General features: G+C 29.5%; 6 protein-coding genes across 6 annotated transcripts; all 6 read left to right on the top strand.

Annotated features, from left to right (window-relative positions):
• Positions 1-2,631: 2,631 nt before the first annotated feature.
• GO595_007174 (potassium/sodium hyperpolarization-activated cyclic nucleotide-gated channel 1) lies at positions 2,632-3,027 on the top strand (the record flags this gene model as incomplete). Its single annotated transcript, XM_067920609.1, has 1 exon — positions 2,632-3,027. The coding sequence occupies one exon, from the start codon at positions 2,632-2,634 to the stop codon at positions 3,025-3,027; it is 396 nt and encodes a 131-aa protein (XP_067772693.1).
• Positions 3,028-6,236: 3,209 nt separating this feature from the next.
• Positions 6,237-7,004, top strand: GO595_007173 (uncharacterized protein; the record flags this gene model as incomplete). The annotated part of the gene is made up of 1 exon (XM_067920608.1): positions 6,237-7,004. One exon carries the CDS (start codon positions 6,237-6,239, stop codon positions 7,002-7,004), a length of 768 nt encoding a protein of 255 aa, XP_067772692.1.
• A 3,448-nt stretch (positions 7,005-10,452) lies between these two features.
• On the top strand, positions 10,453-12,126 carry GO595_007172 (uncharacterized protein; the record flags this gene model as incomplete). Its single annotated transcript, XM_067920607.1, has 1 exon — positions 10,453-12,126. The coding sequence occupies one exon, from the start codon at positions 10,453-10,455 to the stop codon at positions 12,124-12,126; it is 1,674 nt and encodes a 557-aa protein (XP_067772691.1).
• A 1,783-nt stretch (positions 12,127-13,909) lies between these two features.
• Positions 13,910-14,638, top strand: GO595_007171 (uncharacterized protein; the record flags this gene model as incomplete). The annotated part of the gene is made up of 1 exon (XM_067920606.1): positions 13,910-14,638. One exon carries the CDS (start codon positions 13,910-13,912, stop codon positions 14,636-14,638), a length of 729 nt encoding a protein of 242 aa, XP_067772690.1.
• Positions 14,639-14,831: 193 nt separating this feature from the next.
• GO595_007170 (Acyltransferase family protein) lies at positions 14,832-15,758 on the top strand (the record flags this gene model as incomplete). The annotated part of the gene is made up of 1 exon (XM_067920604.1): positions 14,832-15,758. The coding sequence occupies one exon, from the start codon at positions 14,832-14,834 to the stop codon at positions 15,756-15,758; it is 927 nt and encodes a 308-aa protein (XP_067772689.1).
• A 669-nt stretch (positions 15,759-16,427) lies between these two features.
• On the top strand, positions 16,428-16,706 carry GO595_007169 (60S ribosomal protein L37a; the record flags this gene model as incomplete). Its single annotated transcript, XM_067920603.1, has 1 exon — positions 16,428-16,706. One exon carries the CDS (start codon positions 16,428-16,430, stop codon positions 16,704-16,706), a length of 279 nt encoding a protein of 92 aa, XP_067772688.1.
• Positions 16,707-16,708: the final 2 nt, after the last annotated feature.

Here is a 16,708-nt window from a genome sequence, read left to right as displayed (position 1 = left end):
CTATTCCAAAATTGTCAATAATGGATAGTTCCAAAAGAATAATATTGTTTATTATATAATTAACGTCATTAGTCAATTTTTTTTCAAATTATTTCAAATTTATTTTTTTTTATATATACATGCAGTTAAACTCATTGAACGTATTATAACTCTAAAAGCCATTTGTTTCCTATAAGAAATATCATAATTTTTACTGCTTAAAAGGAAATAATTAACTTTAAAATTTAAGATCTCGAATATATTTAACTTAAAAACTCTAAAAAAAAAAAGATAAAATAACAAATTTTAATCAAACAAAACAATCCTATTACTGATAATTACGTTCAAGACAAACTAAACTTCGACTCCTTGGCTCGACCAACCATGAGAACCTGTGCTCTGTCTTCTGTTTCTGTACAGTTACAATGTTTCCGGAGTATCTCTTCCTAAACAAGAAGAATTTCATCTGTATAAATGAGCATATCACAAGACCGATTTCTAACGTTATTGCGCAGATGCATTGCCTTAGTTCTATGCCTGCGATGAAGAAAGAGACCAATATTGTGACAAACAATGTCAATTGAAATGACAATACGAAATCTATCGATAGCTTTAATTTAGCTCGGACTAGTTCGTTTTTCATCTTTTTGAGCACTTTGATTGCGATTATTACGTTTATAAGGCTATATTTCAGATACCAAATTAAACTTAATATCAATAACACCATTAATGATATAATGCCCTTAAAAGATGAGCCTCTGTTGATGAGAGTCAAAGACATCGAAAGTAGTAACGACGATATGATGATTTGTATTGGATCATCCCGTTTTAATCTTTCTTTAAATGTGCAAAATCCTGTGCAAGCAAGCGCATTTCCCGTAAATAAAAGACAGTAATAGGTTACTTCCAGTAATAATGTGGCATAATTCTTCCATGGTGAGACATAATCAAAATTTTTCTTTTGTATCCATATTGATCCTGATATAGAGAGTGAAATGGCACGGACAATAGGAAGAGCCGTGAAAACTGTGTGGAGAGGAATTCTAAAATTGGAATTAACATAACCATTGATTGCCCAGATAATAGCAATGGCATAATAAATAGCGCAAAATACTTGGTATGTTAATGGAAGTATTTGATCTCTTGTATCAAGGTATGAATTACCATTTGAAAAATTGGCTCGAATAATTACTTCACTGTTATTCGGATGGCAGTTGCGTAATACAAGGAAATATATTCCTCTTTCTTGAATTGTACCCATCCAATAATTTTTTTGCGTAGATTCTTTTAACGTTAAATAATATTTTGTATTAAAACCATCACTTTGACATAACTGTGTTGATTTTTGTACTGCTGTGTCTAGCTGTCTTTTTGTAAGCAAGAATGCCTCAAAATCATAAGGATCTGATGTTTCAAATTCGAAAGAAAAAACTGCGCCCTTTTGAAAACCGAATGATGCGACATTGGAGATTTTCCCGAAGGTAGATATTTTGAATTCTTGATAGCATATAATCCCATGTAGCAGGAGGTATAGCATTTAATTCAAAACAAAATTTCTGACACTTTCCAAAGCCTCACAATTCATTCAATCGATTTTGAAAATTTTGAATCAGGACTAAATCTGGACATTAAAAAGAAACTTGTTTTTTTTCTATCTGTGATAAATTTACCATAAAATTCATGGGCATAAACAAATGAATAATAAATACATAAGATGAGACAAGATCAAATTATAACCAAGAAAGATCAATCGTGCAAAATTGTCATCTTTTCCTTTTTCTTATCATCTCAAAAGATTATGACGAAAATTCAAGTAAACTTTTTTTCTTTCACTTGATTTGAAATGTTTACTTTAATGAAAAGTTCGATCAACATTCAAACAAAAAAATTCAAAGGAGCTCAATTTTTTTGTGTTGATGATAAAGTGTGGAGGACGTTATGAACAAGCGTATCCCAGGTTTTGCTAAAAAGTGACAGTCCCTATCAACCAATTCAAATCTTGAAAAGGATTCTTTGAGCTGGGATCAAACAATTGGGATAATTGGCATTTTTTTTTTTGAAGAAGAAGATCCTATATTAAGTTGTGAATTGATATAAACAAATCTTTTTTTAATGAACAATACTATGATATGATAGTAATGAAAGATATTTGGTTTTTTTGAAAAAAAATTTTTAAGACCACCCCATTTTGCTGGTGTAAAAATTTGGTGCACCCTGGATATCACCACATTTTATTTGTGTTGCCTCACAAAGCCATTGAAATCACACAGTTATTTGTGTAGTGGGTTAATGGTTAACATGTCACAACTGGGTACGACATCAATAATTTGAATGAAACATATCACTCGATGTCATTCAAAATAATTTATTGAACTTTTTGAAACCTTTGCATTTTTATTTCACGTTCGTTTTCAGCTGATGATGACGAAGAAGACACAGATGAAATCTTTTCCAAAGTTTTTTGAATATCTTTCACAAAATGATCAGATTGATTACTTAAATCTTCAAAAAGATATTCTTAGATCATTTCTCATTTCTAAAAATCCAAAAATATGTGATAATTTTCACAATGTTTTTGAGCTCATTAAAAAATATATTCAAAAAGAACCAGAAACTCAAAACATAAAATCTCTTGTATGTGGAATTTTTTGGATGGAAGATCACATAGTTATTAACACTAGGCAACTGCAACATATCATTGGGAAATGTAAGTCATCAATTAACAATGGAATACAAGCAATAGGATATGTTTTGGTTCAAACAACTGCTGAAATTGCAAGTGAGCTTGGTAAACTCTTTCCTTTCCTTAAAAGCAATTTCTCCGAAATGAGGCAATGGACAGTTCGAAAGCTTGTCACAAAAAACATTGAAGAAACAAAAAACATGCCAATTTCTGAATCCAAAAAAATTGATTTATTCGATTTTAACCCTTTCACTCTTAAAATCGAAGATACATTTCTGGAAGAACATCCAAATTTCCCAACATTTGATATGACATACATTCCAGACCAATTATTTGTAGATCAAGATCCAGTGTGGTTTCATTGACATCTTTAAATAAATGTTTTTAGTTTTCTACAATTATTATTATTATTTTCGATTAATTTTCAAAAATCAGCTAAATTGTAAACTAACGTTTTGGAGGTCAAACATCGGTTTCTTTTTTATCGATTACCTTTAATAAACATCAGATTAAAGAGACCAAAGTTCTTTTTTGCAGATGTTTTCGGCCGTTTATAATAACGGTCTCATAAAATCTGCTTCTTTAGGTTTTTACTGATATATATGCTGTAAATTAGATTGGATCACACGAATGTTTGAACATTGCTAAAATAAAAATTTATTTTTTTTAACTTAATAAAGAAAAAACATTTATTCATAAAAACAATGAATTTAATGATTATTCATAACATTTGGAAATAAAGTAACCTCATTTTCTTTAATCCAGTTCACGACTTCTGGTGCATTTGGATCAATTTCTGTTGGCCAAAAATAAGAATTTTCACTTTTGAATATTGGTTTTAAATTTGTTTTCATAAATTTATCTAAGGCTTCTGTGCAATCGCTCATATCAAAAACCTGGCTGATTTCAATTGGATTTGGATGATTTCTTGTTTTTGTTTTGTTTTCCATTTTTGTATCTGTCAATTTTTAGCATAATCTGTTAAACACTATGCCGATGAACGTTATGCGTATCATTTTATGTGGCTGATGGACAATTCAAAATTTTCTATGAGATCGCGCAATTACCAAATTTCAATTGAGTGTCATGTCAACTTGAAGATCATTTGGTTAATTTATGAATTCATAATATTTGGAATTTATTTAAAATATTTAGTTATATGCTTCATACTCCATCTTTAAATGGTTACATAGAAATTGTCAAATTACTTCTTCAACATAAGGGAATTGATATAAATTTTAAAGATATTCATAATATTTGTTAATAGATAAATTACTTCTTGAATAAGAAGAAATTGATATTAATGCTAAAACTATTTATTTGTTTTATTTAATATTTATTTTATTATTTTAAAATTTTAAAATAATATTTGGAAATTATTGAATTTTTTCATACAGCATTAATGTATGCATCAAAATATGGTTACACAAAAGTTGTGGAACTACTTCTTGAGCAAGAAGGAATTGATGTTAATGCTCAAGATAATAATTTGTAATTTTTTATATTTATGTTAATTATTTAAAATATAAAAATATGATTTGGAAATTATTAAAATTGTTTAAAACGGCACTTATAAAAGCAACAAAAAATAATTGTATACCAACAGTTCAATTACTTCTTAAATATGTAGGAACTGATATCGCTATTGAAGATGTTTGATTTTTTTATTAAGTGTTTATTTTATTATTTGGATATTTCAATAATTCATTTGGAATCAAATCGATTTATTTAATTCAGCTGTTAATTATGCAGTACTATTAGGCAATGAAGATATATTCGAAATGATAACCATGAATTTTGATGGTAATCAATATTTATTGAAATATTTTATAAGTTTTGGTTTCGTCTTAAGGTTGTAAATGAGGGATAATTCACATATTTCATAATTATGATCTTTAATTTCAACCAATTGAGAAAAACTCACTTAATTTAAATTCTAAAAGGAGTTTGAAGAAAATGATCTGAAGTAATTTTAGATATATATTTATAGGTTATTTTAAACCCTTGTTTTCGATTCTGGAAACAAATCAAACAAACACAGTCAAAATCTTAGTAGAACAAAATGAATCTTGTTTTTAATCAATTGATTAGAAATCAAGATATTAAATATTTAAGCCATGCTCAGAAAGATTTTTATAATGAATTCACAAGAGCGAGAGATCAACTTTATTTAAATCATTCTGAGGTTTCTCCTGAAAATGTGTTTCAATTTCTTATTTCTTGCACTGAAAACTGCAAAAGCAATGAGAATTGCAATGGGGTTGCGTGTGCTCTTTTAACTCTTCGAAATGAGTCATTTCAAGAAAAATTTTTAGAAATGATTTTAGAATCTGGGAAAGTTTCAATTAATCAACTTAGAAAGTTTTTAATCACAGGGGTTCGAAAGCTTTTCGAATTTGCATCAGAGGAAGTCGCCAATAATGTTTTCAGAATCATCAATACTCTCCTTGAAAATCGTTTTACGAAAATTCTAGAAGTTCACGAACTTATGTTCATGGTTGTTTCTTCATATGACACCGGATGTATTACAGAAAATAATCTTCGAATTATGAAATATTTTTCATTCAACGTTTCTAATTATCAACAAACATATATCAATGAACCGATTTTAAGCACATTTCTACTTATAAAATTCCTTCGATTTTATCAAGATTATTTTGTCATCTCAGAAAACAAATTTGAAGAAGAAAATCATCAACGTTTACTGAAAGATGCCCAACAGCTTATCAACTCAATTCATCAAACAGTTACCAATTTCTTTCAAATTTGCTATCAGCATTTTCCAAGAATTGCATTCAAAGAAATCATTCGGATTTTATATAACAAAAGAACTTTGGAAAAAATGCGTGCAAGGTTCCCAGTTATATATGATTTAACTAGTAAGATTGATATGTCGTACATAATTACTGTTACAAGTCCAAATATTCTTCAGTTGTTTCTTCCATATGGTCATTTGTCCGACTTTTTGAGAATGCTCAGTCAAAATTCGAAAGACCGTTCAATTTTGAAGCGATCTACGGTTTTAGCGGACTATGATTTTATACTTTCAGATTTATATCGTTATTTTCTACAATCCATTGATTGTAGTAATAATAAAATCGAACAGAAAATTGACATCATTTCATTTTTTTATGATTATGTTAAAAAGGCCCAAAACAAAACACCAATAACTGCATTACAAGCCTTAATTATTGATTTCTTATATATAACACCTAATTTTGATCCGAATGAATTACATAAGAATATAACTCCTTTTTTAATGATAATTAAAACAGGTATAAACCCAAGTTTAACGTGTCATGGTATCGAAGTCTTGCTTTCCGCATTATGCAGCGATGAATTCAAAGCATACAAACACAGTTCATTCAAAGTTTCTCTCAATTTTCGGGGCACCCTGAATGCGAGTGAAATCGAATCGAAGCCCTACATTAAAGATCATTATAAAAGAGAATTATTACGTTTTATAGAACAAAAAACACCTGAACTTCCGAATGATGTAAATTCTTTTATTAATTCAAAAGATCATAGACTTGACTCATCAAATGGTCGTAAAATACTTTCACAAGTGAATCAAATGATAGAACAACTCGTTAGTGAAGCTAACGGTGAATGGTCGAATGTGTTTTCAAAGATCTTTAAAATATTAGACGATATAATAGCAAATGATCGAAAAAACATCGAAATCATTTTTAACTCAATTAATCGTATAGCAGTAGCTGGATTAATGTCCCGTAAAGAAGAAGATGCGACGTTATTTTTACGATGGGCCTCTGTTAATGATTCCGAAGTATTTAAATCAGTGTCAAATATTGTCAAAATGAGTAACTATACCAAAGCCCTGATACAAGAAATCAAAGATCAAACAGTTTATTGGGAGCCAATTTTACAAAAATCTACAGTATTTCAACAAAGGCCCGGCATTATCAATGCTATTTGCGAATATTGTAACTCTGCGACAGCATTTGAGTATGCCACAAACTATAATTTGATGCATACTGCGATATATCCGAAGTTATTTTCGGAATGTTACCAATGGCGAAGTGATGCACTTTTTAACCTGTCAATGTTCATCAACATAAAACTTAAAACGCCAGAAGCTATCGATGGGATGTCGCCAACGTTAGTCGAGAAATTTGAAATTTTGCCGCAAATTATCATCAAAACGTTGGAAAATAATATGAAAATTGTTCAACATAAAAAATACGTTTCGTTTTTGGAAAGCCTGGAAAAAAAGGGATCCGAAAAGGGAAGAAAGTTCGTGCTCGAAATTAGAAGGAGATGGTCAGTGATGAGGCCATTGGCGCAAAAGCAAAAGCCGATTTCGAACAAACCAATGAAATAAAAATGTAAAATATGTTGTGTTTGATTTGGAATAAAATGTTTTTAATGTTTGGATATGTTCAAGCTTCGATTTTTTAATTTTGATAGGGAAAACATGAAATTTTTGTGAATATGAAAATGTTAATCATAGGATTGTCAGCAGGGCAAAACTCACTAATTTTGGTATGCACAATGATATGATCAAATGAAAAGTACTGCTTTATTAATATCAATGATTTAAGTTTGAATTAACATATTGTAATAATTCCTCAAATTCCCAATTATTATTTCACTTGAAAGAATAATAAAGATGACATTGAATTTGCAATTCATCAAACGATGAAATTATTTGATCGCAATTTCATTTTTTCATTTAATTCTGTTATCTGTAATTTAGTATATTCATCATATTTTTCTCGAAGAAACACATATGATTAATATCTGGTATATTTAAAATCTGTTCAAACTTTAGAAGAAGAGATACTCAAAACTAATCCAAATATCATATTATGATATTAAACATATCTCTTCAATTCAATCACAAGAAGCATATTATTTACTTGAGAAGATGACTGAACAAAATTTAAACAATAAAAACACAGTACTAACTCATAAATCCAAATATTTTTTTCTTTATAAGCTAGAATACGAAAGACCACTTCCAAAATCTATTAAATCACTTGAAAAGAAAAATAAATTTCAAATTCAAGAAAATAATTTTTATAAAAATTATAAAGAACTATCAAAGAATGATTGGGAGTTTCATAAGAAATATGTTAAAGAAGGATTTAATGATAATAAACTTATGAAAATGATTCAAAATGATGAAATAGAAAAGCTTCAAGAAAAGTCATCACGAGAATGTTTTGATTTTGAATCAAACAATTTATGAATGATATTCTTTAGTCAATATAATGCTTCACTCATTGATTATGCTGTATTTTCTTCAGTAAAATGTTTTAAATTTTTACTTATGAATGGTGCGAATATAAAAAATGCATCATAATATGCAATTTCAGGTGGAAATGAAAAAATTATTCATTTATGTGATCAATCATTCACCATTTAATGATATGTTCATATGCATATGAAACAGCAATTAAATATCATCGAAATGAAATATTTAAATATCTTTTTGAAAATAATATTACAAATTTATTTATTAGGAACCCACAACTTGTCACACAACGAAATCAAACTGGAAAAAAAAAAAATCAACACGATGAAATGTGTGAAGAATATGGAAATTATGAAATTTTATTATATTTGAAAGAAAAAGGATATAAAGTTAATGCTTCAATTATTAATAATGCTGCAAAAAATACAAATATATTTCTTGTTGAATGCTTTTTACAAAATAATCAATCCACAAAAGAAATTTTACCATATGCTTCTGAATCTGGATGTTATAAAATTGTTAAGTACATATCTTCAAATAAACATTGATGTTAATGCTGAAGGTATTCGTTGGTTTTGTTTAATATTATTTTTGATTGTTTTATGTATTTAATTACTATTTGGAAATTGTTTAATCAATATTTTGTACTGCACTTCTGTTTGCATCTTTTAATGATGATATGGAAAATGTTAAATTACTTCTGGAGAAGGAAATGATATTAATGCTCAAAATATTTCTTTGTTTTATTTAATATAATTTTTAATAATTTAATGTTTGTAAATAATATTTGGGTGCTGTTTGAATTTTATTAAAATGATTTGATATTATAAAATAATATTTGGAAATTATTTAAATTATTTTGGACAGCACTTATGTGTGCATCCAAAAATGGTTACACAGAAATAGTCAAATTACTTATAGAACAAAAAGGAATTAAATTAAACGAGAATTTCAATATATACACAATATTTTAAAAATCTTAGAGGTAGAATTTTACAAATTTTCTACGGTGGCATAAAGGGCTTTCAAAAATCAAACGAAACATTATTTTTATTATGTTTTAAGAGAAGAACTTTTTTGCAAAAAAGTCACTTTTATATGAAAACAACTTTTTGTGATTAAGATAATAACCGCTACGATGAAGTTTTTGTAGTCACTTTTTTAATACTTTACATGTTGGGTTTAACAAATGCATTTATCTTTTGAATATTTTACAAATTTATATATTTTGATGAACGCTCCGTTAATGAACCAACCTACCTCGTTGGAGGATCAACTTCACCAAGAAATTTCAAATCTTGGAGTAGACAGCATGATGCAAAAGTACCATGTTGGACGCAAAATGGTACATAATCTTTGCATCGAACTAGGAATGAAAATTCCTAGAAGAGGTCGACGGCCTCATGACATTCCAACTGAATTTGTAAATCATATCCAAAGATATCTACAAAAAGCAAATGTTGGATATCAGAGGCTGGCTGGTGTAGCAAGGAGAGATCCAACAGCACCACCTGGTCTAACCGAGTGGATGATTGGAAATATTTATGAATCCTCTGATCTTTACATTAGGCTACAAGAATAAGTTCCTCCCGGTGATGAACATACTTTAATGTTCGTTGCAAAGTATGCTGGGCAAGCCTGGCATACAGATTTGTATGAATTGGATGCTCTTTCAGGAGAGAACGGGAAATTATATCTCATTGGTTTAATTGATGATCGAACCAGGCGAATCATACCCATGAAATACTTCTTAACAGAACAAGCCTTTTGGCGATGAATGCTCTTGTCAATACCTTAGCAAAGGATCCAAGACCAAAGATGGTGATCTCAGCAATAAACTCCAAGAGCTTGGAATTGAACTCCATCCGACCCATCCATACACTCCCCACGAGAACGGAAAAATGGAGAGATGGTGGGAAACTCTGAAACGATCTAAGACATCGCCCCTTCGAGAACCATACTTGAGTTATCTTGTACAAGATGGGAACATCGAAGTGTCAGTAAGCTTCAAAATCAAAAGGTCATTTCATCTGAAGCCTGGAATCAGATGGAGAAGTACAATGGGCAACTTGATGCCAATTTTGAATACTTTAGATGAACAGGGTATTCTAATTTTTATTCAATCTTTTTTTTCTTTTGTATGAGGCTTTCGCCAGGCTTGTTAGTCGAAGCCTGGATTCTGATGTTAGAGACCGAACACTGATCGATCGACTAACATTTATACCCTTCTTGCATTTTTGCGCTTTATTCATAGTTTTTTCGTTGCTTTTGTTGGAATCAAAACAGCCCGAACGCCTTTTCAATATATACCGATCATAACCGTCGACAGTGCTCACATTTCTGACTAACATGACGATATCAATATAAACTGCTCAATTAATTTCATGATATTATCGAAGTTGCGAAAAGTTCGAATTTCCTCTTGCTATAGCGTCACTACTTATTTTTATTCAAAAGTGCTACTGACTTACCAAAGCAATTTTTTTCTGTGAAAAAGTGTTTTTAGTCGAAATGGGGTGTACCAAAGAGGGGTGCCCACCTTTTGGTGTACCCTTAATACGTTTAGTGATAAATGTCTGTTCTCTCATTGTTTGCACCTTCTGCAACTGATCAACAGTATTTAGCACAACTAACAAAAGAAATCACACCAAGAAATTCTAAAGATAAATGCTTTCAGATTAAAGAATTATTTGCTAAATCAAATGAAATCACAAGAAAAGATTTAATTCCCCTTTTGAAAAAAATAGAAAGTTTTCTTGAACAAAATGCTGTTGATGCCGCTGGTGAAATTGCCTCAGTTTTACTTACAACAAAGCAAACATTATTTAAAGAATCAGATTTTAAACAAATTATGACCATTGTACTTCAAAATCAAGGAACGCAAAAATCAAACTTTATATCCCCTTTTTTAGGCCTTTGTGAAAAATCATTGAATACAGAATCAGATGTAAATTCATTACTTGATGATCCCTTGGAATTAGTTTCTTTCTCATCCTTTACAAATGACGACCTAATAATTTCATTTATTGTCCGAGTAGCAGAGCTTACACCACGTCTTCGTGTGCCATTTGTTTTTGCAGGATTAATCGAACAAATTTTACCTACCATCTCCACAAATGAAAAACATCTTTCTTTACTTGGTTCTTTAATTTCAGATCAGCAAGCTCGACAATATTTCATTGACATGGGTCATGTTTCGAAATTTGTGAAAGTATTATTTGACACAGGTATTTCTAATCTTTCAACCTCAGTCTTTCGTTCGCTTTTGGATTCTTCTGATCTCATTCATCTTGGGCTTATCCAGTCCCAAATGTTTTCTTTGGGCATTCCGAAACAACTTTTGATTTCGATGACGATACAGGACTCAACCGACGAAACCGCCGAGAATGCTGCTATTTGTTTTGGTGATTGTTTAAAGTATTATAAACTTGAATCATTACCATTTCAAATGCAAATTCTAACAGGCTTACTTTTAGCTCGTCCCAAACTCACTAATTCTATACTTTATATTCTTGAAAACATTGCAAATTCAAATCCATCAATTTTCCCAACAGACGAAATAATATTATCCAACAATGAAATCCAAGAGAAGATGATTGAGTTTTCTTTAATTGTTTCATATTTATCATATGAACAAAAACGAGTTACAAAATTAGACATAACCAAATATAAAGAATTAAAAGATCATCAATTATCATTATTACTTTCGTGTGCAACGCAACGAAAGATATATATTGAAGGAGCTGATTTAATAGCGCAAAGTCCTGAGAACGAAGAAAATAGAGCAATCGCATGCGCTAATTGTATTGTGACTGGTAAAAAAGGAATTCAGAAAAATGTTTGCGTTCATTACGCTTATCAATTTTTCAATTCCAAAAGAAATAAAATTAATCCAATTGCTGGTGGAGAATCAAATGAATTCTTTCCGCAATCATTTTTAGTTTGGGGAAATGAATATTTTAACCCAACTAACATCGGAAGAATTATAAATGAAACAAACGTGTTCCAAATCTCAAAGACTTTGATATGTTTCGATGTTTCTCCTGATCAATCACATGAATGTTTACTTCAAATGAATAATAAAGCAAAAGATATATTATATGAAAATGATGAAATAAAGACAAAATTCGATAATTTAAAGATTCAACATAATAAACTCATCAAGAAATACTCAAAGGTAGAAATGGAGTTGATAGAATGCAGATGCCAACAAATGAAAAATGTTGATGAAGAACAAAATGAATAAAAATGTTTCTTTCTTCTTATTAAATTTTTTTTTGAAACAGTTAATAAATTTTTGTTATTTCGAATAATTTTTTCTGTAATATATAATTTTGTTATGACATTTGAATGTTTTATAGAAGTAATTAAATATATTTTAAAAAAAAATCATCAATTTTTCAAGATAATTTAATTCTTGATAAAGTATATATGGTATACTATATATTTGTGTTAGTTACATTTTTATTCGAAGCTTTAATAATTTTTTATAAGGTCATGAAAATCTGCTTTCGAATTTTGTTAAAAACCAATAAAAATTAGTTCGATATGTTTTGATGAAGGCACTTTGGAATCTACATAGCTATTATTGAAAGAGTTAATTATGAAGAAAATAATACTAAAACTTTCGTTTGTCGATCCAAATGGAAACAAAATGATAATTCGCTAAGTTTTTCGTCATGTGTCTGGTGGAAATGCTTTCCAAAAAACGGTGAATTAAGTGCAGCAAAATATGGAAGAAATTTAGGAGTGGTACCGAAAAAAGACAAGAAGATCCGAGATATTACACACTGATTTGTGATGAAGCAATGCTAACTAGATTTATGGAAAGAGCTGAAAACAAAGAAAATATTCTATTAAAAAGAAAGAAAAAAAGTTTAGTAGAAGAAAAAAGTTTAAATAACTAAATACACAGAATATAAATAAATTTTCGAGAGTGATTATGATAATGATTTTTGATGAAGAAAAATGGGTTCAAAACCAGGCGGAAGATGATTCTCCCAAAATTCAACTAAAATTTTTGGTTTATCTTTGAGATTAATATACTTAAATTGAATTCTTGCACCAAGTGTTGGTGAAATGGGACGATCAAATTCGTTGTAAACCAAACGTTCTATGAAAGATGTTCCACCTGTGTTATCATCCCCGATTACCAAAATCTTGAATGTTATTTCACCTTTTTTATCTATTTTCAAAAATTTGAACGGCCTTTATTCCTTAGTGTGAAAAAAAATGTATTCTAAAGATTCCTTAATAAACATAATTTTGTATTTTATTTTAAAAAATTTAAATTGCAAATTTTTCGATTTTTTTCTGTATTTTTAAAATATTGATGTATTTTTATGATATTTGAACATTTTGATTTGTCACTATATCGTTCTGTTACAAAAAATTACACAATGAAATTTTAAGTATTATTAGATATAATATGATTAATATTTTGTATTTATGTAGATTTAATCAACACTTTCAATCGCCATATTTGGTGTTTTTATATGAAGTTTAACTTAAATTCATTTATAGAATTAATTTATAATGTAGTTTATCGATTCGAAAAATAACTTTTCTAAATTATTTATCGAACGCGAAAAAATAATATTTAATTTTTTCCCCACCAAACTTTTTTTAAATGCTTCACCCAAGTATCAAAACAGCTTTGTAGAATCCCCTAGCTACCACAAGCATAACGAATTTACACTTGAAATTGATAAATTAATCTTTTTAATATTTAAAATTTTTTTCAATACTTCTATGAGGAAAATATGGTTTTTAATATCTACATACATTGATGTAATAAATTATGTTTGAGGATAATTATTATATGAGCAAATTAAATGATTGAATTAAAAATTCAATAACTAATCATCAATGTGAATGTGTTGACATCAAAAGAATTTTTCTCTACCTAAGATATGCAAATAGAGTCTTTATTTCAATATATTTTCATTTTCAATGTATTCATTAAGCATTGTAAAATAAACGATACAACGGCTGATAGAAGGCCGTTTAAAAGGCTTGCGAGTGTTAAAATGGCTTCAACACGTCGTAAAGTTCAAATGGAACATGGATATTATCAAATAAGAGAAACAATTACACATGCAATTTCAACATTAAAAGGAAATATTAAAGAAAAACAATCATCATCTGCAAGAGTTGCATTATGGAATACAATCTTTCCAAATTATCTTATACCTGTGACTACACAAATAAAACAACATTTTGTTGATATTTTAAGAAGATATGCAGTTGGATGCACAAATACACAACAGTTTTGTTTTGAAATGGCTGTATTTTTTATTGATTTACCAGATGAATTTGACCAAGTTGTTAGACTTCTTCCGGCTCCGTATACTATTGCAATGCATTTGGCATTTAAAATTCTTCATGATCATATTGAGTATCCACCGCCAGAATCACCTAAAAAATTCATCGAAAGGGCGTTAAGCAGACTTCCTACATCTAAGGCAAATTCTTTAAAAGCAACAATTGAATCAATGCAATCAGAAAATGTAAATGTCGATAATATTATCCAAAAAATATATTCTTTGGGAATCATTGAATTGTTTGATAATTTCCTTACAATATTACCTCCACACATAAGATTACATTATGCGCTTAAGTATGGAAGACCTTTTCCGAAAATAGCAATTGATTTTTCGCATATTGATTTACCTTTTGAATTTATACAGGCAATTGCTGATATTGAGGGCGAAGAAGTTGCACTTGGTATGATGCAAAATGATGATGATAAACAATAAATTTTAATATATTTGAATAAAATAAATTATTATGATTTGGCCTTATTAACCTTATTGATTTCTATTGGTTTGATTGTTATTAAATATGTAGATAAATGAAAAAATTTATTTTAAATTTCCGTTGTAAGCATCGTATGATGTTTAAATATTGAAAGCAACCGAAACTACAATTCAAAAAGTGTGACCTCACCTTATGTTCGAAGTACCAAAGGATCGAGGATTTCACAATCAAACTAAATTATCCGATGTTAGCGATGAAGAATTCAAAAAATCATATGCCGCTCCTGTTTTTACCACTAAAGATAGAATTATTCAAGTTTTACTATTTATTTTTGGTCTTGGGTGGCTCCGTTTATTATTATTTATATTCCTTATACTAACATTTATTGTTATTTCTCTTCCATTTTACATCATCTTTCATTCACCCCTTAGACCATATTTCTATATAATTTATAATACTATCACTAGAATTTATATTAGATTAATAGCGTTTTGTTTAGGTGTTTACTATATCCGTAAGATTGGTGATTTAGATCCAAATACTCGTCAATTTTCATTTAATCATTTATCATTAGTTGATGGACCATTAATCTATGTCATCAAACCATTTAGAGTTGTTTGCCACATAGGCCTTAAAGATAATCCTTTAGTTGGTTGGATTCTTCAATATAACAATGCAATTTTCATTGATCGTTCCGTAGCTTCTAACAACTCAGAGCTCATCAAAAAGAGTATGTTGGACCATAGTCAAGATCCACTTGCACTTGCACCTGAAGGCAAGATTTCCGATGGCTCATTACTTTACAAATTTAGAACAGGAGGATTTCTAACAGATGAACAGATTCAACCAGTTGCAATTCGCTATCGCAACATCTTTGGCTTCTGTGGTGTTACTCTTAACTGGACAACTGATACTGCATTAGAATTTGCATGGCTCGCATTTGCACTCCCAGCGTGCATTGTCGAAATTAAATTCTTCCCACCATTTAAGAAGGAAGAGTTAAAGTCCAAAACACCAGAAGAAAAAGCAGAAATGACTGAGCTTGCAATTGCAAATTATCTTGGAGTTAAAGCATCAAATAGATCTAACAAAGAAATCTTCCAAAAGAAAACCGACTAGGTAAACAATGAGGTCGTTTTTTATGTAGTTTTTTTTTTTGATAATTCATTCCCAAATTTAGAGGTGAATTCATTTTTTCACTGGCATTAAAATTTATAAATTAAGCGTTTAAAAAACTTGAGCGTATGATTCTTCTGTAGGAGTGGCTTCAGCCCAAGTAAAAATATGAAAAGCCGATCATTTTTGACTCAAAATCATATAAACCATTGAATCAAAAGTGGGATATAAATATCTTTGAATAAAAATGATTGAAATATAATAAAACCATATTTTTACATACAAGATATAAAAAATTGTTCAAAGCATTGCCATAGGGTTTAACATATTCTTGGGGAATTGGAAGATTAATGAAAGTAACATTTATTTTATTTTCGATTCCTTAGCAAAAAGAAAACAGAAAATGCTTTATATAAGACAAACAAAAAATCACAGAATCAGTCGTCGATAGAAGAAAATCAAGAAACAGATAATAGCAACCAAAATCTAGATTCTAAAAAAATTGGAATTGTAATTAAAAATGAAAAAGATAAATCTCTTCTTTCATTGCTTAAGTCTTTAGGATTAAAGCAAGATTAAGTGAAGTCAAGTTCACGATCAAAATGCATTGAAAAAGTTGGTGGCAGTAAAGTTTTTTTTGAAAAGCTTTGTTCGGCCATCCTTTTTGGAGGAATGGCTCGCAGAACAAAGAAAGTCGGAATTGTTGGTAAATATGGTGTTCGCTATGGTGCATCTCTCCGTAAGACAATAAAGAAGATTGAGATTTCACAACGTAAGAAATACCCATGCCCATTCTGTGGAAAAACATCAGTCAGAAGAACAGTCGTTGGTATTTGGAAGTGCCAAAAATGCGGTAAAGCAACAACAGGAGGTGCTTATATTCCATCAACACCAGCTGCTCTTACAGCTCGTGCTGCTATCAAGCGTCTCCGTGAAGCACAAGCCAAGTAAAT

Source organism: Histomonas meleagridis, assembly GCF_020186115.1.
Source record: "Histomonas meleagridis strain 2922-C6/04-10x chromosome Unknown contig_51, whole genome shotgun sequence".
NCBI classification, from domain to species: domain Eukaryota; phylum Parabasalia; order Tritrichomonadida; family Dientamoebidae; genus Histomonas; species Histomonas meleagridis.
This window is presented reverse-complemented; position numbering and strand designations above follow the sequence as displayed.